General features: G+C 40.3%; 1 protein-coding gene across 1 annotated transcript in view; it reads left to right on the top strand.

Annotated features, from left to right (window-relative positions):
- Positions 1-24,923, top strand: part of RCOR1 (REST corepressor 1) — a 122,666-nt gene that overhangs the window by 53,153 nt on the left and 44,590 nt on the right. Inside the window, exon 3 of the mRNA XM_044230713.1 lies at positions 23,161-23,244. Coding sequence (XP_044086648.1) covers positions 23,161-23,244 — 84 coding nt within the window. The remainder of the gene's footprint in view (positions 1-23,160; positions 23,245-24,923) is intronic.

Genomic DNA, 24,923 nt, shown 5'->3' with positions numbered 1-24,923 from the left:
AAAACTACCTGGAGTATAAAATATAACTTTCTTTTCTTTTTTTTTTTTTAAAGATTTTATTATTTATTTGACAGAGAGAGATCACAAATAGGCAGAGAGGCAGGCAGAGAGAGAGAGAGGAGGAAGCAGGCTCCCTGCTGAGCAGAGAGCCTGATGCGGGACTCGATCCCAGGACCTGAGATATGACCTGAGCCGAAGGCAGCGGCTTAACCCACTGAGCCACCCAGGCGCCCTAAAATATAACTTTCAATCTTATCGATACATTCTTTCTGGAATTGGAAATTTTATTTATCTAATGCTATTTTATTTTTCTATTTTTTTTAAAGATTTATTTATTTGAGAGAGAGAGGACACATGAGTGATTGGGTTGGGGGGGTGGGAGGGCAGAGAGAAGATCCTCAAGCAGATTCCCCGTTGATTGAGGAGCCCCACGTGGGACTTGGTCTCATGGCCCTGAGATCATAACCTGAGCCAAAATCAAGACTTGGTTGCTTAACCCACTGAGCCACCCAGGTGCCCCTGAATGATCTTTTGTTTAAAAAATGAGCTACAGGGCACTTGGGTGGCTCAATGGGTTAAGATCTGACTTCGGCTCAGGTCATGAGCTCAGATCATCCCAGGGGATGGAACCCTGTGTCTAGCACTGGGCTCAGCAGGGAGTCTGCTCGTCTGTTTGTCCCTGTCCCTCTCCTTCTGGACCGCCCCCCCCCCCAAATTGTGCTCTTTTTCTCTTAAATAAATAAAATCTTAAAAAATTAGCTACAAGCTATATAGTGTTGGGTGTTTTTTTTGTTTTTTTGTTTTTTTTTTTTAAAGATTTATTTATTTGACAGAAATTGCAAGTAGGCAAAGAGGCAAGCTGGGGTGGGGGCAGTGGAAAGCAGGTTCCCTGGGCTCTATCCCAGGACCCTGGGATCATGACCTGAGCCGAAGGCAGAGGCTTAACCCACTGAGCCACCCAGGCGCCCCTCAGACTGTAGTGTTTTGATGTTTTTCATATGTTTATGGCTCTAATTCTGAGAGGTTTGGGAGTGTTACTCGGTCAGCAAGGGAGTGGCTACCAGTCCTCCCACATTTCCTGGATATGGTTGATTATCAGACCTTCACCCAGTTTCTCCAAGTGTTAACATCTTACGTCACTGTTACATTGCATTATGAAAACTAAGAAGCCAGCATTGGTACATTACTATTGCTTACCAAGCTCCAGACTTTATTCATATTTTGCAAGTTTTACCCTTAATATGTGTTTTCTTTTTTTTTTTTTAAAGATTTTATTTATTTATTTGACAGAGAGAAATCACAAGTAGATAGAGAGGCAGGCAGAGAGAGAGGGAAGCAGGCTCCCTGCTGAGCAGCGAGCCCGATGCGGGACTCGATCCCAGGACCCTGAGATCATGACCTGAGCTGAAGGCAGCGGCTTAACCCACTGAGCCACCCAGGCGCCCCTTAATATGTGTTTTCTGCTCCGGAATCCAGTCCAGGGTACCACAAGTTAATTGTTCTGCCTTCCCAGTCTCTGGTCTGTGACAGTTTCTGAGTCTTTACTTGTTATTCATGATCTTTTGAGATTTTTGAGGAGTTCTAGTGAGGTTTAGGTATTGTGCAGAATATCCCTCAGTTTATCTGACCTTTTTCTTGGGATTAGACATGGGTTTGGGGAGGAACCTGCAGAGGTCAAGTGCCCTTCACAGTTCATCGAATTGGGAGTTGGAGGGCAGTGTACGTGCTGTAATCATGACTTCTTACTGGCTGTGTTAACTTTGATTACCTGGGCCAGGTAATGTTTGCTAGGTTTCTCTGCTTTAAGTTTATCCTGACCCCCTTTCACATTCTGTTCTTTGAAATCAAGTTCCTGAGTACAGACCACACATGAGGGAATTAATCTCCACCTCCTGTAGGAAGGGAGTATTTATGTAGATTATTTGAAATTCTTCAGAGAAGCTGCTTTTTCTAGGAAATCTCTTCTTTGCCCATTTTTCTGTTGGCTTATTGGGTTTTTTATTTGGTTTTAAAAAGTGCCTTACTTAGGATCTCCATAAATTTTTGGATAAATTACTTAACTACCTACTTGCTTTTGAGTAGGTAAGTTATGAGATCTGTACTGTCAGACAGCTATCTCATCAGCATTTATAAATAGCTGAGTACCAGAATCATTAGGGCCCATAAGTCATCCATTTTTATATTGGCTATTCTGGTGCCAGATACCATAATATTATCAATAACAGAGAAACTCACCTTGTTTTACCAGAAATTCCTGTGAAGTGCCGCAGAGAACAGGACAAGGAATTATGCTTATTTCTTAAACAAGAAGTAGAGTAGTTCTTGAATTCTCTTGACTGAATTCTCAAGTGTGGCTGAGAGAACCCCAGACTGGAATTGGGATGGGAACCTGCATTGAAAACAACTTTGATGCCATATCACCTCCAGAGTGTGGTTTCCTCACAAATTAAGCAGACTCTGTCTGTGATATTCTTTATAGCTTTAGTATTCTGAGTCAGTTTCTGAGATTGCCTGAATTTTGGAGACATTCTTGCAAGGTAATGTGAGGTGGCATATGGAAAGTACAAGGGAGATACTTTGTGTATGGAATAAATTTGGATTTGGAAGCAAGGAGAAGCTAAAAATTTGGTAAGGATGTTAAGGGCCTAAGACCAGCTTTGGAGATGTAGGAGAAGATAGCCACAACCAAGATGGAGGAGGGAGGTTATGTTCAGTTATTTTTATGTTTGTTGTTTTATCCTTGCTTGTCTTACTCCCAACACTTTAATAATAAGAATAATCAATTATTTGGTACGTAGAGTATTCAAGGTGAGCCAGGGCATTTAGTCAAGTACCTTAACATGTATTGTTTCATTTAAATCTTTGGCTGTGAAGTAGAGATTCCTTTTTAACTGCCTTTTCCAGATAAGAAGGTAAAGGCCTCATTCTAAGAAACTGCCCGTGTCTTCAGCTGTGTAAGTACAACTGGAACTCGAACCTGGGGTTGTTTCTGACTCTCGGTGCTTTGAGCTCTGAGCTCCTCTGTTTAAACGGTTCCTTTTAGTAGGTTCTCTGTAGATGTGAGCCAAAGTTAGTGTGGTTTGTATGGTCTGCTAAATATGAACATTTTGCTGCTTTTTAATAAAATAGCTTTAAAATTTTGACGTACAAGGTTAAGTGATATTTGTTGTGATTTGTGATTTTTTAACAAATATGGAAATTTGAATAGATACTTTTGCATAGGTTACTTTTGGGGCATAAATTAAGTTTCTTTCATATCTTGTGTAATAAAATTAACTTTTCAACCTGTTCTAAATTAAGAGGAAAAGAGATGTACCTTTTCTGTGACTAGTAGTAAGAAATTGAGGGCATCTAGGTTTTTGCTGTTGTTAAAACGGGTTATTACCAGATTAGTATGCTAATGAAGAAATTGTATGGCAGTTTTCATCTTCAGGTATAATGTTAAGGATAGAAGTTTCAGGGTGTCTGGGTGGTTTAGTTGGTTAAGTGTCTGCCTTTAACTCAGGTCATAATTCCAGGGTCCTGGGATCTAGCCCCACACTGGGCTCCCTGCTTAGCGGGGAGCCTGCTTCTCCCTCTCCCTCTCTACCTGCTTGTGTGCCCATGCGTGTTCTCTCTCTCTCTCTCTCTCTCTCTGTGAAATAAGTAAAATCTTAAAAAAAAAAAAAGATAGAAATTTCCTTAATATGGTTTAACTTGCATAAATTGCAGTTTTATAAGTTGGCTCAGATTTGTTTTTAAAAGAGAACAACCAGTAAAATTGTATATTGTGATACTGCTGAGTTCTGGGGTATAATGTTTATTTTTGTATAGGTGTTACTATTTAAATTAGAAGAGTAATAGTTGTAGCTTCACACTATATATACAATATAAAAGCATTGCTTATAATAGGGAAATGGTATCCCCCCCAAAAAGTCCATTATGAAATTGTGTATGTCAAAAAGGGAGGAATTCCCTACTTCCTATTTAAAAACACAACAAAGGGGCACCTGGGTGGCTCAGTGAGTTAAAGCCTCTGCTCAGGTCATGGTCTCGGGGTGCTGGGATCAAGCCCCGCAGGGTTCTCTGCTTAACGGGGAGCCTGCTTCTCCTCTCTCTCTGCCTGCCTCTCTGCTTACTTGTGATCTCTCTCTGTCAAATAAATAAATAAAATCTTAAAAAAAAGAACACAACGAAAAGTCTTATTTTTAATTTGGTTCTGTGCTTTCTGGAGCCCAGCTTGTTTGAACACTGCTCTTGGGTCTGATTGGGTTGATGTCATTATATTCAGAAATTATGCCTACTTTACATTGTCTTGCTTCTAACAGGACATTTTAGACTGTGTGGGACCAGAAATGCTCAACAGTTTTTTAGAGGGATAAGGCACTGTAAGGAGAGACTGTGGAAGCTGGAATCTAATAAAATCCTCACAAATCTGGATTAATTGTAGAAAAGTCAGTAATAATTATGTAAGTTAAAAAAAACCCTGACCCGTAGTGCTATTTTTTATTGCACCAAAAGATTGGATATCCATTCCTTCTTTCATTAAACGGTATCAGCGGCTTTCTACTCTCCGTCTCTCCTAACCTTGTGAGACTGAAGAGGGAAGAAAACAGTTTGTTCTTAAAAATTCCATCATCAGTATAATTTATACCTGTTGAGTGTTGAGCTTTGGGACAAGCACTGGCAGAGAGCAGCTCCATGGGCAGTAGCTGCTCTCGTGAGGGGTGAGCACAGGGGTTGCTGGAGCCCCGGGAGGCCCCTCTAAGGGATGCAGTTCTGTTTATGGAAACATTTCAGTCAGATGTGAGTTGTTGTATCAGGTGATTCTGTGAGGCGGTTCTTCCTCGTCTGCTCTTCTCACTGTCACGCGGGTGTCTCTGTGACCTTACATAGCCGCACCAAACTGTAAGTCTCTGTTGTTGGACAGTTGAGCTATTTATTGCCAATTTATTTATTTTTTTTAAAGATTTTTTTAAAGATTTTTCTTATTTGTCAGAGGGAAGAGAGAGAATAGAAGCAGATGGCACGGCAGAGGGAGAGGGAGAAGCAGGCTCCTTGCTGGGTGAGGAGCCTGACGTGGGGCTGGATCCCGGGACTGTGGGATCATGAGCCGAAGGCAGACGCTTAACCGACTGAGCCAGCCAGGTGTCCCGAGCTGTTGCCAAAGTATTGCCATTTTCCACAGCACTTGATGAATAATGTTGTAGATGGATCTTTTGGTTTTAGTATAAATTACTAGAGCCTTTGGTAAACATTGACACACTGCCCTTCAGAGAGCCTAAACTAATTGACAGCACACATCTGGCAACATTTTGCGTGGCTACTTTTCTGTACCAGTTTCTAACATCCTGCTCTGCCAAACTTTGGGAAAGAATTCTGTGTTCTCTTTTTCCTAACTCAGCTCTTCATAAGGAAGCTCTTAGAACATGTGTATAATTCAAAAGATATGTCCTCAGCTGGCAGTTCAAGTAGTTGACGTTTTTGCTGGACTGTGGGGGAGTAGTGAGGATATTGGGAATGTTGTGTTATGGGGTGACCCTCCCAAGCCCCTGTATTTCTTAAGATGAGGGTACATCACCATTAATCAGACTGTGCCTTGAGGGTTGTTTCCCCTCCTGGAGCCTATTCTGATTAGTGTGTTTTTGTTACACTACTGGTGGCATAGTGTTAAAAGCACTGGGAGAAAGCATATGAAATTAACAGCGTGCCACCAGTAGTGTCTCTGAAGTATTTTGTCTGGTTTTGTTTTGGTTTATGGTTTATATGTGGTGGTGTAACATTGGTGTTAAATGTTGAGGCAGTTAAAATGATAGCATTGAAGAAACCATATTTGTATTTTCCCTAGAGAAGACTGAGTCTGAGGCCAAGGTCAGGGTAATGAGAAAAAAATAAACCGAGTCCAGAAATCCAGTTGCTAGTGTAGACAGAGTTTATGGCGTTTGTTTAAAATCCAGCTTCCTTCTTGGGAATCAGGAAAGGGACATGGATGAGGCATTGGCTGGACTCAGGTTACTGGACACTGATACAACTAGGTCTGATGAGTTCAGCTTGGAGTTTTGTGAATTTTGGGGTCTTTGAAATAGACTGTCTTTGGGATTAGAGTCGATGCCCGTAGAAGGTAGAGCACTATTACCCAGAGAGGAGCAGGAAGTGAGTGTGAGGGTTGCATTCTAGAGGTCCGGCTGCGGGAGCTGCTGCTCAGCCTCTTGGCTCCCACCCTTGTCAGTGAGGACTGCTGTGGTGATCCGGCTTGGGCATGTGCTGCTCCCTTTCTAACGCTTTCCATGAGGTGGCCACCTACCTTGTGACTTCATGCATTTTAACTTCCTCAGCTTTTGTGAAGCACCTTGAATGTGTCAGACAGTGAAGATACACAGGGGTCTCGAGGACCTCAGTCTAATAGGGGAGACGGAAGAGGACAATGGTAGGTACCAGGTACTTTCTAATATGTGCCCCTTTTAATGCTCATAGAAACCTGGACACAGGGAAGGCATTCTTCATTTTTTCAGCAGGGGTCCACTAAACTGTTCCTTACCACTCAGGGACAAGGTGGCTAAGATGAGATTCAGATCCAGCATGGGATTTAGTTTCAGATGGTGAGCTCAGATCTGGGCCAATGTTGTGCTCGAGTGTGTCGCTTAACCCCACTTTTCAAACATAGAGTAGAACAACAGTGTTCTCTCTCTCTCTCTCTCCAGGATTTTTATTTGTTTGTTTGACAGAGAGGCAGTGAGAAAGGGAACTCAAGCAGGGCCAGTAGGAGAGGGAGAAGCAGGCTTCCCCCTGAGCAGGGAGCCTGATGTGGGGCTCTATCCCAGGACTCTGGGATTATGAACTGCGCTGAAGGCAGACGCTTACAAGTGACTGAGCTACCCAGGTGCCCGTGCCCCAAGGAGAACAGTTCTTATCTCAGTTGTTTTGCACATCTTATGATGCAGATGTGTATAGTGCTTTAGCTCAGTTACTGGCACATAGTAAGAGTTAATGAGATCTTAATTATCCCAAAGTTCACTCATAATAATCACTAGCAATAATAATTGTCTTAACTTACTGAGACCCTTTTCTTTGCCCAGCAGCAGTGTGTCTTTGTTTTTCTTCTTCTTTTTCTTTGAAGATTTTTTTTTTTTTAACTTTAAAGGAATCTCTGTACCCAGCATGGGGTTCAGACTTACAACCCCAAGATCAAGACTCATATGCTCCACTGATTGAGCCATTAGGTGCCTGCGGTATGCAGACCGTGAATGATTAGACTCTGAGCTATGAGACTGTCATGGGAGTATACAGGGTCGGGGAAATGCTCACCTGGCTTGGAAGAGTTAGAGCAGACTTTCCAAAGATGCTAATCCTTGGGCTATCTTGAAAGATTAATGAGAGTCATCTGATGGGAAAAGATAGTGAGGGATATTGCTCAGTGAGAAGGAAATTTAAGAGGAAAGATGTGGGGAACTAAAAAGGCACAGCAATAGAATTACCATGTGTGGGCTGATGAGTTGTGAGAAAGGGACATAGGTTAGAAAGGCTGGCCAGATCGTGCAGGGCCTTAGAATGTTATGGTTTTATCCCCAAGACAATGGGGAAGCTGTGGGAGGACTTGTTTAAAAAGTAAACTTATTTTAGAATAGTTTCAGATTTACAGAAGAGAATTCTGGTATATGCCACTCTGTTTCCCCTATTGTTAATATTAATATCTTACATTAGTATGTTTGTTATAATTAATGAATTCATATAATTATTGATTCATATTATTATCCAAAATTATAATTTATTAACATTGCCTTGGTTTTTACCTAATGCCCTTTTCCTGGTCCAGGATCCTCTCCAGGACACGACATTCCATTTAGTTGCCATGGTTCCTTTGGCTTTCTTGGCTGTGACAGTGTCTTAAGGACTCCTTATGTTTGATGACTGGCAGTTTTGAGGAATACTACTAGTCAGGAATCTTTAAAAAATGTTCTTCGGTTGGGATTTGTCTGATGGTCTTCTAATGGTTAGACCAAAGGTATTGGGAGGAAGAAGTAATGTGCCATTCTTATCACATACCAGGGGCACATACTACTATAACATGACTTAGTCTCTGTCGATGTTGGCTTTCATCGCCTGGCTGAGGTTGTTATTTGTCAGGTTATCTCCACCATGAGGTTAATCATTCCCTTCCCCCTCCCCACCCTCCCTTCCATAACATTCTTTTGAAAAAGGTACTATGTGCAGTCTACACTTACGGAGAGGAGGGTTAGGATCTCTGTGGAAGGATTTTAAACATCAGAAGTGATTTGATCAGAACTGTGATTCAGAAAGATTGCTCTAGCTGGAGTGGAGAGACTCTGACTTTGAGGATAGGTCCATGTTTGTGGTCTTGGTTAGCCTGGAGAGTTCCAGACAAGGTGAAAAAAGATGAAGACCTCAAAGTAAGACAGTGGCAGTGGGGTTGGAGAGAGAGTGATTTAAAAAGAGTTGAGAAGTATGATTGAGGGGTTCAGTGGGTTGGGGTTAGGGACCTGGCAGGAAGTAGAGGAGGAGGGGTTCAAGATTTCGTGCAGGTGCATACTCTCAGCCCGACTTAACTAGCTGTTGACGTGGACTTTCATCACCTGGCAGAAATGGGGTTTGGCAGGGTTCTCATCAAATTCGGGAGCACTTGGATGAAGTTTGAGGTATTTTTTGTTTCGTTTTGTTTGTTTTTTGTTTTTTTAAAAGATTTTACATATTTATTTGGCAGAGGCAGAGAGAGCGCTCATGCTCACAAGAAGGGAGTTCTGGAGAGGGAGCAGCAGGCTCCCTGCCACGCAGGGGAGCCCTGTGCGGAGCTCGATGCCGGGCTCCATGTCGGGACCCTGGGATCATGACCGGAGCCAAAAGCAGATGCTTAACCTGCTTAACCAACTGAGCCACCTGGGTACTCCCAAGTTTGAGTTTTTAAGAGCTTTATAATACTTCTGTGTTTACTGTAGACTTTAATTTCAGAGAGCTCATGATAAAAAATTATGCATTATTTATTCCAACTCAAACTTTTAGCATTTAAAAAAGAAGAGCTTGGAAGAGAACCGGACAAAGACCTGTATAATTTTTTTTTTTTTTTTTTTTAAAGATTTCATTTATTGGGCGCCTGGGTGGCTCACTGGGTTAAAGCCGCTTCCTTCGGCTCAGGTCATGATCTCAGGGTCCTGGGATCGAGTCCCGCATCGGGCTCTCTGCTCAGCGGGGAGCCTGCTTCCTCCTCTCTCTCTCTGCCTGCCTCTCTGCCTGCTTGTGATCTCTCTCTGTCGAATAAATAAAATCTTAAAAAAAAAAAAAGATTTCATTTATTTATTGGTCAGAGAGAGAGCGAGCACACAAGCAGGGGAGTGGCAGGCAAAGAGAAACAGGCTCCTAACTGAGCAAGGAGCCTGATGTGGAACTAGATCCCAGGACTCTAGGATCCTGACCTGAGCCAAAGGCAGATGCTTAACTGTCTGAGCCACCCAGGCGTCCCAGACATGTATAATTTGATTGTAGGAAGATACAAGTATTTAGGTAACAAATTGATTCTTTTATTTGAGAATAAAATTTGAGAATTCTTAAATGTTAAGATAATTAATGAAATAATACTATGAGGCAGAAAAGTGTACTTTATATTCTAGCTTTTGATCTCTTTATACTTCTGATAACTTACTGTGTCTCTAAAATGTGGGCCTTGTATATAACAGTTAACGTAATAGGTTCTGGAATCTGCTGCACATGGGTGAGATCTTGGACATGTGACTCCATTCTCTCTGTGCCTCAATTTTTCAGTCTGTAGAATGGGGATAGTGATAATACCTGCTTCAGAGGGTTGTTAGGAAGATTAAGTGAGCTAACAGGTGAAAGTGCGTAGCACCTGCTACATAGTAAATACAAATGTTAATTATAACAGTAGTAATAATATTATACTACTAATGCTGTTTAGATTGATTTACATTTCCTTCTGAATGCCCAAAATAAGAAGGCAAAAATTTGGAGTTACAAAATGATTTTTTATTTGTAACCTAAATTTAACACAAAGGTTAAGTTTATGGATACATAGCTTCACAGGATATAGTGAAAGTATGGATGGCCAGTTGGTACATTTAAGAATAAGAATTTACGGCGGCACCTTGGCGGCTCAGTTGGTTAAGCCCTGCCTTCGGCTCAGTTCATGATCCCAGGGTCCTGGCATCAAGCATCATATTGGACTCCCTGCTCAGTGGGGAACCTGCTCTTTCTCTCTCTCTCAAATAAATAAATAAATAAAATCTTAAAGAATAATCTACCAATTTTATTTATTTGTCAAGAAGATTTTATTTGAGAGAGAGGGGGAGAGAGAAAGCACAAGCAGGGGGAGCAGCAAAGGGAGCCTGACATGGAGCTCGATCCCAGGATTTTGTGATCATGACCTGGGCTGAAGGGAGATGTTTAACCAACTGAGCCACGCAGGTCCTCCTGGATCTACTAATTTTTTAAAAGAAGATTTTATTTATTTTAGGCGATCGAGACAGAGCCCTTGAGTGGGGTTGGGGTGGGGAGCAGAGGGAGAGGGACAAAGAGACTCCACTGAATGCAGACCCTCAGCGCAAGGCTCAATTTCACGATCCTGAGGTCATGACCTGAGCAGAAATTAAGAGTCTATTCCTAACCAGCAGTGCCACAGGCGCCTCAAGAATTCCCTCCCTCCCTCCCTTCTTCCCTTCCTTCCCTCCTATTTGTCAGAGAGAGAGAAAGAGAGAGAGTGCAAGCGAACATAAGCAGGGGGAGCCTCCAGCAGGCAAAGGGAGAGGGGCACCCCTAGCGTAGTGCCTTTTTAACAGTTTCTCCTAGTCCTACAGCCCCTACCAGAAAAAAGAGGATAACGTGTATGTAACATCGCACGAAAACAGCCCTTTTGCCTTAGTTCTCAAGTTTGGGCAGTGTTGCTTGTAATTTTTTTCCTTAATTTCTGGTGTATTTGGATATATATGTCCACTTTTTTGATTACTCTTTTTGGTAAGTCACTTCTTCCATTGGTTCTCCTAAGTTTGTAGTGTTCTGTTGTTCAGTTTTAAGTGATTTTAATTTTTTTGGTCAAGATTTCTTTGATCCGGGATTGTGTAAGAGTATTTTGTCATTTCTGAATATATGAAGATTTTTGGATTATCTTGTAATTATTGGCTTTTAATTGTATTGTGGTTTCTACACAATAATGTAGAATGTAGAATATAATGTCTATGCAACCTATTCTTTGAAATGTGTTTAGAGATGCTTTTTGGTCTTGTAGATGGTCATTTTTGTAAATATTTTGTTAATTTGCTTGAGGTTAGGTGCAACTTCAAAGTATGTCCAGTAAGTGAAAATTGTTCAGTGTGTTTAGGTCTTATGTATCTTTTAATTTTTGTTTGGACTGTCAACAAATAATTTCTCAGTCTGGTGATGTATTTGTCAACTTCCTGTTTTTCCATCAGCTTTTGCCATGTTTATTTTGATGCTGCTTTATTAGGGGCATATAAAATTATAATTTTCATGTCATTTTTTTTGTCCCGCTCTTAAGTTTTATTTTGTTAAGGAGTCTTCCATTTTTCTGCCTTCTGATTGTTTAGAAGTTTATATATACTAACTTCTAATAACTCTTGAAGTTTTACTGTGCAGACTTAATTTAACATGTAGAGTTAATCTTTCTTTCTTTCTTTTTTTTTTTTTTTAAAGATTTATTTGTTTGAGGGACGCCTGGGTGTCTCAGTTAAATGTCTGACTTCAGCTCAGGTCATGATCCCAGGGTCTTGGGATAGAGCCCCACATAGGGCTCCCTACTCAGTGGGGAGCCTGCTTCTCCCTCTGTCTCTCCCCCGGCTTGTGTTTGCTCTCTTACTGTGTATCTCTCTGTCAAATAAATAAAATCTTTTTTTTTTTTTAAAGATTTTATTTATTTATTTGACAGACAGAGATCACAAGTAGGCAGAGAGGCAGGCAGAGAGAGAGGAGGAAGCAGGCTCCCTGCAGAGCAGAGAGCCCAGTGCGGGGCTCGATCCCAGGACCCTGGGATCATGACCTGAGCCGAAGGCAGAGGCTTTAACCCACTGAGCCACCCAGGCGCCCCCCCCCTTTTAAAACAAAGAGAGAATCAGGCAGACTCCCTGCTGAGCGTAGAGTCTGATGTGGGACCTGATCACATAACCCTGAGTTTGTGACCTGAGGTAGAATCAAGCTTTGGATGCCCAACGGACTGAGCCGCCCCTCACGCCCACAACCTGTAAAGTTAATCTTTGATCTTTAGAATGGGTCAGCTATGAGTCACTACCCCTGAGTTCAATGTTGTGAATCTCCAGAATTGTAGTTCTGGTCTTTTTCAAAACTCCTTAAATTGGACATGATTTTTATTTTTTATAGGCAGTATTTACAAAACCTTATTTACTTCCCATTTCTTTTTTGAATATCAGTCTTTCAAGATTTTTTTTCCTGCGCAAATTCTTTAGGCAAAAATCTCCCAAAGTTGTTCTTGTAATTTGCCCATTTTCTGAGAATTTTGCAGGATGCATTCTTAGTATTTCCCCTGAGCACTTTCAGGGTATTTTTCTATATCTGGCCGCTGGTGCTTTTGGGAATTTACTGTCCGTCATTGTATTTGTAGGTGATCTTATTCTCTCAGGATTTTGACATTTTTCCCAACCTTTGTGAAAGTCCTTTGTGGTTTAAGGTATAACTGACACACAGCACAGTGCATGGCTCTTTAGCGTTAGCGAGGTTGAACAATCATATGTTCTACGGGGTCTGACACCTCGCACATCCCCAGCACCCCGCATAGCTCCCTCGTACCCCTTTCCGGGTACCACCCCTCCTCTACCATGCACTCTCTTTTCCGCCATCACGTAGCGGGTCTTACTGTGCGTGGATTTCGTGTTAATACGTTCTGCGGCTTATGTTCTTCATGATGGGGGTTTTTTGCTCTTCGTGTTCTTTTGTTTCTGAGGCTGATCCACGTGGTCGCTTGCAGCCCCGGTTCGTTCCTTTGTGTCTGTGGCGTTGCTCTGCGTGCTGGCCCTGCTGTTCTGCTCTCAGTCTGTTGATGACGCTTGGCTTGTTTCTAGTTTTAGGCTGTTATTCATAAGGCTGCTCTTACTCTTTTTGTGGATGAGTATTTCTCTGGAGCATACGTCCAGGTATTGAATTGCTAGCTAATAAAGTGGTTTTAAGCCCAACTTTAAAGGAGTTGTCTCAGACAGTTTGTAAGATTTCTCCTTTGTCTGTGGAATATCTCCGTTTCACCATAATGGGGCCTCGGTATGATTTTCTTTTTAATTCATCCTGCTCACTGGACATACTGGATTCATGTCTTCATCACAATAGTCTGTAAAATTATCAAGTTTTTTGCCTCAAATACTGCCTCCTCAAATCTGTTTTCTTTTTTCTGGGACCTTTATTATATACAGGTTAATCTTTTTCTATCCTCCACTACTCTTAACCTGTCTTTCATATTTATCGTCTTATCTCTATTTTGTATTATGAATAATATTTTAGATTTTGTTGCTTTTCAGCTGCATCTACCCTGCTATATTTTATTGAGATTTTCTTTGGAAGATTTTTCTTTTTCTTTTTTTTAAGTACTAGCTGGTTCTTTTTCAAATCTTTCTGGTAATTTTTGGTAATGGTTTGTTGCTTATTCATTCCAACTCCTCTTTCTTTAAGCATTTTGTATGTATTTATAATTCTGTATTTGTTAATTATAATATCTCCAAACTCTTACACTAATAGTATTTTTTCCCCTCATATTTGTCATCTTTGAATTTGAGATCATCTTCGTTGATCCTGTCATGGAGATCTGAGTGCTTAATCCTCCCGCCACTCCTTCTGCTAGGCCAAGAAGAGGAAAAAGGGGATAGTCTTGGTTTATAGTTACAGGTTTTCAAAGTTCATTGCTGCCCACCTGTTTTTAGGCTTTAGGTCTGTGGTAATAATATGTCTCGCTATACACTGTAAAATAGTAAAAGCAAGATCAAATTCACTGAAACTAAAAAAACAAACAACAAAGAAAACAAAAGCAAAAAACCCCCAAAACAACTTAATTTTTTTTTTTTTTTTTACTAAAACTGAGTGATAATGCTTTCTTTTACTTTATTTCCATTATAGTGGATGTCGCTGTTGGAGTTTAGAGTTCTTTAATTCTGAAGGTGTGTTTAGTTTACTTTTGTAAGTAATCTGTACAGTTTTTCTCATTTTTACGACAAGAGGAACATAGGAATTAAAATTATTATGAAATGATTGTTCACAGATTTTAGATGAGTTTCCTTAATGCTTTTCTTTAAAAAAAAATGTAATTGCAGACATACTATTGGAATGCATTTATGTAATAAAAAATCCAAACAAAAAGGAACTATATGATACAGCAAAACACAAATTCCATGTTTCCTCCCAGTCTAGTGCACACTTCTTTCTTAGATTATCCACTATTTAAGTTCATAAGGTGATTTGTCCTATCTACAGTTCATATTTTTGCTTTTTAATTATTTTTTAAAGATTTATTTATATGAGGGGGAGAGAGTATGCAAGTAGGAGGAGGGTTGGGGAAGAGGGAGAGAGACTCCCAAGCAGACCCTGAGCTTAGCACAGGGCCTGATGCATGACTCAGTCCCAGGGACCCTGAGGTCATGACCTGAGCTGAAACCAAGAGTTGGATCCTTAACTGACTGAGCCACCTAGGTTCCCCCATTTTTAGTTCATTTATTCACAAAGAAATACATATGCTAAAAGCAATTAAAGCAAGTATTCTCACTTGCTTTTTATAACAGTTTTTTAAAAAAAAGATTTTATTTATTTATTTGACAGATCACAAGTAGGCAGAGAGGCAGGCAGAGAGAGAGAGGGAAGCAGACTCCCTGCTTGTTACAGGTACCCCTATAACAGCTTTTTTGAGATATAATTCACAAAATGTATAATTTATAATTCACTTGTTTAAAATGTATTATGCAGGGAACCTGGGTGGCTCAGTCCGTTAAGTGTCTGCCTTTGGCTCATATCAGGATCCCAGTGTCCTGGGACTAAGTCCCTCATTGGGCTCCAGGCTCAGCAGGGAGTCTGCTTCTCCCTCTTCCCTTGCTCCTCTGCCCTACTCATGTTCTCTCTCTGTCAAATAAATAAGTGAAATCTTTTAAAAAATAAATAAAATATACAATTTGGTAGTTTTCAATATATATTTACAGAGTTGTGCAACATTGCTAAAGTCCATTTTAGACCAGTCTCTACATCCCACAAAGAAACCCTGTACCCATTAGCAGTTACTGGTCTGTAGAGTTGCCTATTCTGGACATTTCGTATGAGTAGAATTATGCAGTATGTGTTTTTTTGGTGACTGGCTGTTCTCACTTAGCATAATGCTTTCAGGTTTCCCCCATACTGAGCATGGGTTAATACCAAATTCTTTTTTTTTATGGCAGCACAATAGTCCATCATATGCATACATTCCGTATGCCGAGCACTTGACTCTGTAACAGTACTGTTCGTGTTCACTTGTATGAGGGTTTTTTACAGTACTGTAAATATATTTCCCTTATGATTTTCTTTTTTTTCTTCTAAGATTTTTAATTTATTTATTAAAGAGAGGTAACATGAGTTGAGGGGGGTGGAGCAGAGGCAGAGGGAGAAGCAGATTCCCCACTGAGCAGGGAGCCCATCTCGGGGCTCAGTCCCAGGACCCTGGGATCATGACCTGAGCCGAAGGCAGACGCTTAACTGATTGGGCCACCCAGATGTCCCTCCCTTAATGATTTTTTTCGCGGTTTTTTTCTCTAGCTTACATTATTGTCAGAATATAGTATATAATACACACAACATACAGACTGTGTGGTAATTGACTGTTAATGTTATCAGTAAGGCTTCCAGACAACAGTGGACTATTAGTAGGTAAGTTGGGGGAGTCAGAAGTTATAGGCGAATTTTTTTTTTAATTTTTTTTTTTTAAGATTTTATTTATTTATTTGACAGAGAGATCACAAGTAGGCAGAGAGGCAGGCAGAGAGACAGGGGGAAGCAGGCTCCCCGTTGAGCAGAGAGCCCGATGCGGGGCTCAATCCCAGGACCCTGAGATCATGACCTGAGCCAAAGGCAGAGGCCCAACCCTCTGAGCCACCCAGGTGCCCCTATAGGCGAATTTTTGACTGTGCAGGAGATTGGCATCCCCAGCTTCAACATGTTTCAGGGGTCAGCTGTGTATTCATTCACTGGTTGATGGGCATCGTTACCACCTTTTGGCTGTTACAAACAATGGTGCTGTGAAGATTTGTATGCCAGTTCTCATGTGGATATATGTTTTCATTTCTCTGGGCTGTATCTCTAAGTATGGAGTGGCCAGGTTTCATGGTAACTATATTTAACCTTTTAAAGAACTGCTAGTCTGTTTCTCAAAGTGGCTGTAGTGTTTTACATTCACATTATTCTAGACAAATAATCCTGTTAACAAATGGGCAAAGGATCTGGGTGAACATTTCTCCAAGATCTACACACAAGTGATGAGTAAGCATGTTAAAAATGCTCAGTATCACTAGTCATAGAGAAATGGAGATCAAAACCACAGTGACACAGTTTCATACTCATGGGTAGAGCCAGAAAGTCCGATAAAAACAAGTATTGGAGAAGATGTGGAGAAATTGAAACCGTAGTATACTGCTGGTGGAGTGTAAAATGTAATTGTAAGCTGACACTCTGGTTCCAGGTAACAAATACAGTAAGCCTTGGAGAACGAGAACTAATTCAGGGTTTCCGAGCAGAACAGAAAATATGCTGAGTATTTCCCTTAACCTGGAACAAGATGATTCTCCGCTGGCACACAGGAGCGGTGTTGGGTAACATCAGATCACACAGTGAAGGCTTTAAAAAAAATAAAAAAACACCCTTCCAAAAAAGCAAAAAACAAAACAAAAAAGAAACCCTTCCAGGGGCGCATGGGTGGCTTAGAGGGTTAAGCCTCAGCCTTCGGCTCAGGTCATGATCCCAGGGTCCTGGGATCAAGCCCTGCATTGGGCTCTCTGCTCAGCGGGGAGCCTGTCCCCCCCCCACCCCCCCGCGCCTGCTGCTCTGCCTATTTGTGATCTCTCTCAAATAAATAAATAAGAATCTTAAAAAAAAACAAACCAAAACCCTTCCAAAAAATGTTTCAAAATTTTATAACATAGAATTTACCAGAAAATATTTACCTACCTACCACTCAGATTTGCAGAAAGCACTGAAGCATTACAGGTAACAGGCCAAGCAAGATCATCTGCTCTTCGAGTGGCCGTTTCTGGAGTTTTTAATGTTTTTGTCATGCACATTTTATACTATAAATGTGTGTACCATTGGGGTGCCTGGGTGGCTCAGTTTGTTAATCGACTGCCTTCAGCTCATGGAATGATCCCAGGGTCCTGGGATCGAGTTCTGCATTGGGTTCCCTGCTCCGAGGAGAACCTCTTCTCCCCCTGCCTCTGCCACTCGCCCTGCTTGCGTTCTCTCTCTCTCTCTCTGTCTCTCTATATATATGTGTGCGCGTGTGTGTCTGTCTGTCTCAAATAAATAAAATCTTTTATTTTATTTATTTTTTAATATTTTATTTATTTATTTGACAGATAGATCACAAGTAGGCAGAGGGGCAGGCAGAGAGAGGGGTGGAAGCTGAGTAGGGAGCGCCATGTGGGGCTCGATCCCACGACTCTGAGATCATGACCTGAGCTGAAGGAAAGGCTGTAACCCCCTGAGCCACCCAGGTGCTCCAAAATAAAATCTTAAAAAAAAAAAAAAAAAAATGTATGTAGCCCTAATAACATGTAGCATCAGTTTTATATATTTATGAATATATATATATATATTCATATATATATATTTTTTTACGACTCTATTTATTTGACAGAAAGAGAGAGATCACAAGTAGGCAGAGAGGCAGGCAAAGGGGGAGGGGGAAGAAGGCTCCCCGCTGAGCAGAGAGCCGGACACGGGACTCTATCCCAGGACCCCGAGCCAAAGGCAGAGGCCTAACCCACTGAGCCACCCAGACGCCCTATATTTTTAATATTTACATTATAGTATTATATATTTCCTTTGACTTTTTGGAATCAAAATTGTTGATACCTGCACATCTGATGAATTTTATATTCTGTATTTAATTCCTTTGACTGCATATGCTATGGTTTAGCCAATTCCCATTGATAAGACTTTTACATTTTTCCTGTATTTTAGAACCACAAACAAGCCTCTGGTAACAATCATGTCAGTCAGTCAGAGTTTTCCAGAGAACCAAACTAGTAGAGAGAGAGAGTGTGTGTGTGTGTGTGTGTGTGTGTAAGAAATCTTAACTAATAGCTTATATACATACTTAAGCAATGTGCTGATGCTTTGTATTCTTAATTTTAAAAAAATGCTGATTAGGGACCAGTGAATTAACTTCATAGGTCTGACCTATAATTCGACAAACATTGCTGTTTTATGTATTTTATATCTAGAGATGGATTGCTGGTTTGCTGGGTATCCATACTTCATCATACGACGCCAACTTTCTAAAGTAGTTGTGTGAAGGTGCATTCTCACTAGTGCGTTCTCTTTCTTCTCCCCGGTCACGGAAGCTGGTGATTTTAGTTTCCTTGAAATCCTTCTACTTCAGGTCTGGGCTTATTTTTTAAGGTTTTTAAAACGTGGCAGTTGACCTTAAACAAAGAGAGCAGCTTCACAGTTAGCACCCTCAGAAGGCATGAGTACCAATCCAGAAATTAATGACACTGCTTTGGGTTCTTTTGCCTTTTTTTTTTTTTTTTTTAAGATTTTATTTAGTCATCTGACAGAGATCACAAGTAGGCAGAGAGGCAGGCTCCCTGTCGAGCAGAGAGCCCGATGGGGGGCTCCATCCCAGGACCCTGAGATCATGACCTGAGCCGAAGGCAGAGGCTTAACCCACTGAGCCCCCAGGCGCCCTACACTGTTTTGTTTTCATCATATTTGTATTCTTCAGTTTACACACCGTCTAAATTGGTGTACTTATTGTGAATGTTGAAATAAGCATAGTTGATACAACCATCATCACAGTTGGGGTACAGAATAGTTAAATCTCTTCAAAACATTATCTTGTACAGTTCTTAGCCTTCCTCCTACTTCTAACCCTTGGCACATTGATCTTTTTCCTAACATTATAGTTTCACCTTTCCCAGAATGTCGTACAAATGGAATCGTAGAATATGTAACCTTTGGAGACTTGCTTCTTTCACTGGGTGTGACGTGTGGGAGATACGGCCGTGTATCAGGAGTGTGTTTGTTTTTATTGTTCTGTAGTATTCCAGTGTAGGAATGCCCATTTTGAATAAAATTTTTATAAGGTGTGAAGTGTAGGTCTAGCGTTCACTTTTCTTTTCTTTTCTTCTTCTTTTTTTGCATACAGAGATCCAGTTGTGAAAATCCCCTGTGTTGAACGGGTGTTGAACTGAATCGTCTCTGCATTGAATTGCTTTTGCACCTCTGTCACAAAGTGTTTGACCGTATTTATTTATATGAGTCTGTTTCTGAACTGCCTCCTGTGCCACTGATCTGTGTATCTGTTTTTTTTTTTGTTTTGTTTTGTTTGTTTTTTTGCCAACAGCACACTTTTCCTTTCTACAGTAAGACAGCGGTGTGCAGCTTCCAACTTTGACATCACTGTTCTGGTCTCCCCTTTTACTCAACCTGTCTGTCCTTTTGTTTTCTATCAGTGTGGACTCACAGATTGTTATTTTATTGCTGTCATTTAAGTTTTTGCTTAAGTTCTAGATTTGCCCTGGGGGAAACAGAGCCCATCATTCTTTGAACTTTTTCTTACCTTTTGGCATAACAGGATATTCTAGGGTCATCTTATCCATTTCCTGTCATAGTCCTGGAATCACCCATTTCTCCAAGGAGACCTGGTTTCTTTTATAAGTGAATGGTAATTAGAATCGAGATACGGGAGCTGGATGTGCTCATTATTGCTGGATTGCAGCAAGGCCCTCTCAGTGGACACCGAAAACTAGGAATTCATACTGTTAACCATCAAGTCCTGTCCAGCACTACAGAATTCTTTCTACCCCCCTCCACCTTTATTTGTAATCACTCAATACTTTGAGATTCATTTGTATGTTTAAATAGTTCCTTTTTTTTTTTTCTAAAGAGAAGTTGCCAAGAAAAATTATTCCATTGAGTAGTATGTGACAATTTTAGGAGATTGCCACACTTTCCCCCTACTAGATGTTCTGTTCCTCCACATTATTGCCAAACCTTGATACTGTTTGTCTGTCTCAGTTTTATACTCTTAATAGGTTTGTTTTGAAATTGTGAATGGTTTTAATTTGCCTTTCTTTAGTGACTAATTTGTATATTTTCTATTCCATGTGCTTATTTGCCGTCCTTACGCCTTCTTTGGAGGCATATTGGAGGTTTATTCAAAATTTTTTTGCCCATTTTTGTTCTTTAACAATATCATTTTTAATGTTGAATTTTGAGGGCTCTTTATAGATTCTGGATACAAGGCTTTATCGGATACATGATTTGTAATTTCTCAGTCTTTGGCTTGACTTTTCGTTTCCTTAAAAGGGTCACTTGAGGAGCAGAAGTTCTTACTTTAGATGAAGCCCCAATTTTTTTTTCTTTTATGGATTGTGCTCTTGGTGTTTTATCTAAGATCTTCTCCAACCTCAGCTCAGAAGGCTTTTTTTTTTTTTTTTAAAGATTTGTTTATTTATATTAGAGAGCACATGGGTGGGAGCAAGGGGAGGGGCAGAGGAGAGAGAATCTCAAGCAGGTGAGATTCTCACCTGAGTCCTGAGCCCCACACAGGGCTTGATTTCACAACCCTGAGATTGTGACCTGAATAGAAATCGAGAATTGGACGCTTAACCAACTGAACTACCCACGCACCCCAAGAAGGTTTTTTCATGTTTTCCTCTAGCAGTTTTATAACTTCCGGTTTACATGTAGTTGTATCATCAATTTTGAGTTAATTTTTGTGTATTTGTATATGTAAAGTATGGACCCATGTTAATTTTTTGAAATATGAGTATCCATTGTTCTAGCATCATTTGTTAAAAAGATTATTTTTCTCCATTGGATTTTGCCTTTGCGCTTCTGTGGATAATTGTTGACCCTGTATGTATGGTTCTGTTTCCGGACTCCATTACATTAGTTCACTTCCCTGTGCGCTGCGGCAGCACTGTCCACATTACTGAATCTTAACTAGCTTTGATCCATTGGGCCTTCCAGCTGGCTCTGCTCAAAGCTGCTCTGGCTCTTTTAGGTACCTTGTGCTCCTGTATGACTTTTAGGATGTTTTTCAGTTCCTACAAAAACATGTGCTGGGATTTTTGCCTGGGATTGCAGTACATTTGTAGAGCAATTTGGAGAGAATGTTAATATTGTGTCTTTTGATCCATTTACATGGTATGTCTTCCCATTTGCTTAGATCTTTTTTAGTTTCTCTCAGAAATGTTTTACAGTTTTCAGTGTTTAGTTGTATCAGTTCCCTAAGGAGGAGTAGGGATGAAAGGGATATTCTTCAGTTTTGATTTTTATTAACTTTTATTAACTCCTGAAAGAGGTATTCTTTAATTTTGATTTTTATTAACTATTTTGATTTTTATTTTCTAAAAAATTATTGATCTTGTTTCCTGCAACATTGCTAAACTCATTTGTTCTAGTAACTTTTTGTAGATTCTACACAGATGATCATGTTGTCTGTGAGTAAGACATTTTTAATTCTGCCTTTTCAATGTGGATTCCCTGTTCCCACCTTGCCTGATTCATAGTGTCCACACTTTGGGTCTTTCCCTTCCACCATCCCATTGTTTTTCCTTAATGTAACGGCCCCCTAGATTTTGCCAAAAATCTCTTTCTTTTTAAAACCTAGAACACACTAATAGATAAAATCAAAGGTTAGAGATCTGGCACTTTCATAGAAAACGGGAATTCTTAAATCAGGCTTTGTGAGCCTTTAATGGGCATGCCCTTTCTCTCTCTCTTTCTCTCTCTCTCAAATAAAATCTTTAAAAAAGGAAAAAGAAAAAAACAAAGGTAAGAATACTTTTGGAATGAATGAGTTTGGGCCTAACCAGTGTAAAATGCTTGTTAGTGAGCCTCTTAATGTCTCTACTCCTCTGTACCTTTTGAAGATCAGACTGTTGCTTGTGGTTAATCCAGTTATACATGTGAGCTCAACACCTGCCACTTTTAAACCTTTGGTCTACTATTTTGTATCATAGATATTCAAGAATTTGAGTACATTTAAGAAGTTTGCTTTCAGGGGCACCTGGGTGGCTCAGTTTGTTGAACATCTAACTCTTGGTTTTGTTTCAGGTCATGATCCCAGAGTCCTGAGATTGAGCCTTTTGTTGGGCTCTGTGCCAGTGGGGAGTCTGCTTCTCCCTCTACCTGCTCTCCTGCCTGTGCTCTCTCTCACTCTCATAAGTAAAATCTTTTAAAATATAAAGGAAGCTTGCTTTAAGATGAAGTATTTTTAATGGTTATTCTTTAATAAAGTTGTCAAAAGAAGCTTTGGATTCTTCTTGTCAAGGCCCTAAAAAGTTACTCTGGCAGAGAAGGATAAAGGTCCTGAAAGCACACATGAAGTATACACTTTTTATTTTTATTTTTTTAAAGATTTTATTTATGTGTATAGCAGAGAGATCACAAGTAGGCAGAGAGGCAGTGGTGGGGGCGGTGGAGTGGGGGTAGCAGGCTCCCTGCTAAGCAGAGGACCTGATGATGCTGGGCTCAATCCCAGGACCATGAGATCATGACCTGAGCCAAAGGCAGAGGCTTAACCCACTGAGCCACCTAGGCACCCCGAAGTATACATATTTTAAAAGGATCTTTGAGGCTTCCCTTTTGGATGTCCCATGTCTGCAAGCAGAGTGTCTTTGTATATAATGCCTTAAACGCCTGGCCAATGTAGCTGTTGTGCCTGAGTTCAGTCCTGACTACCACCTTCTACTAAATGACCTGTTTCATTTCTTCACCTTGCAAATGAGAATAATAAATCTGTTTGTTAATAGTAGAGGGCTTAGAAGTAAATACGTGTTGGCAGACTTGAGGGCCACGCTCACCCCGTGATGGTAAGGGCAGGTTCCATCGGGGCAGATTTCAGTAAAAGCTGGGTGGTGTCAACATGTTCCAAGGATTAAAAGACCAGAACGGTGCTGTTAATCATTGCTTATTATGTCTGTTAAATTATAATAAGAATTTTCTTTCTTTATTTCTCCCAAGCCAAACTAGCAAGACGCAGTCAAGAACGAGACAATCTTGGCATGCTGGTCTGGTCACCTAATCAGAATCTATCAGAAGCAAAACGTAAGTTTTAAAGGGCTTTTATTTTCCCTCTTCTTATTTAATGCAAAGTTTTAAAGTCAGTTTTATAGCTAAAAGTTCCTACACACATTATAGTTTTCTTACATCTAAGTTTGAAAGTGTGCATTTCTTTACTGTGTCTTGTCATAAGGACTTAAAGATTCTTAACCAGTGGTTTCATAATATTCTTTTTTTTCAAAATGCTGTATAGGCTAATTCTGGAGTAACTAGGAGGAAAAGCTTAGAGTGGAAAGAAAATTATAATGCAGTGTAAAGCTCCCTCAGCTGGGAATTTACAGTTTTATAAATTTCTAATTGAAGGGTTACAAAGGGCAAGATGCATGTTATTGGAAACAGGCTTTATTTATACTGTAAGACTTCAGCCTAGCTAGAAGGAGACCTGTTGAACTGATTCTGTTTTATGAGTTTAAAATTATATTAGGATGAATACCCTGAGTTAATTTGAATATTATTTTGGGGGGGGGATAAGGGTCCTATAGCTATTAGTAATATTAATTATATATTCAGAATTTAATTTTTCACCTTTTCTCTCCCCTCTGCTCAAATGATACCAGCAAAATTAATTTTGTATCAGATATATTACCATAAGTCTGGCATTTTCAAAGTTTTAATTTGCTTTGTAACTTAGAGAAGAAAAACTAAATTCCCTTTCAGAAAATTTTTCAGTGGAGGTTCATGGATGGAATTTATGGGGATTTGTGAACTTAGAAATCCCATGCAAGGTTTTTTGGGTGTATGTTTGTTTTTCTGGATTTTCAAAGGAGTCTTTGACAAAAATAGGTTAAGAATGAATGCTCTAAAATAAGGGTCAGGCTTGGAAAGCCACCAGTGGTAAATGTTATCAGGAAACTGTTCAATTGTGAGTAAAGGCTCAGATTTTTAGGCTTTGATCAGGATTTCCCAAAGTGTGTTTTCTAGTATTAAAATAGATGTTGACCGGTTTCCACTGTCAAATAAGTATGAGAGAGGATATGTATTAAATATTCTCCTCTTGTATATTCAGTATCCATGTTAGCACATTTAAGGTGCAAAGAGCTCATATGGTAAAGAAACAGTTTTAATTCTGACCAGAAACGATTATTTTTTGTACAGTCCCCTCCATGGAATACAAGAAATTCATCTACTCTTAATAATGCTGAATTTAGCAGTAATAAAATAATCTTAGTCTAATCTGATTTTAAGAATATCTTAATTTTGGGGCGCCTGGGTGGCTCAGTGGGTTAAGCCGCTGCCTTCGGCTCGGGTCCTGGGATCGAGTCCCGCCATCTCAGGGTCCTGGGATCGAGTCCCGCATCGGGCTCTCTGCTCAGCAGGGAGCCTGCTTCCCTCTCTCTCTCTGCCTGCCTCTCTGCCTGCTTGTGATCTCTCTGTCAAATAAATAAATAAAATCTTTAAAAAAAAAAAAGAATATCTTAATTTTGCCTCTATCAGGCTGCTGCTTAATGAGTTCATAATGAAGAACAAAATAGCGAAAGGAAGCGTGTTGGCACGGCTGGTGTCTTTCCTGTGCTGGGGAAGACCTTTGAAGGACTTCCTGTGTGTGTTTCCCCTTTGAGGACTCGCACTAACTTAGAGACGCAATCTGTTCCTTTTTTGAACATACTCTCTTTGACAGAAAGCTGAAAATGTGCCTCTCTGTAATTTTTAAGCCTTTACTTTTC

This window comes from Neovison vison, chromosome 13 (genome assembly GCF_020171115.1).
Source record: "Neovison vison isolate M4711 chromosome 13, ASM_NN_V1, whole genome shotgun sequence".
Lineage (NCBI taxonomy): Eukaryota > Metazoa > Chordata > Mammalia > Carnivora > Mustelidae > Neogale > Neogale vison.
The sequence above is the reverse complement of the archived record's forward strand: the minus strand, read 5'-3'. Positions and strand labels throughout refer to the sequence as shown.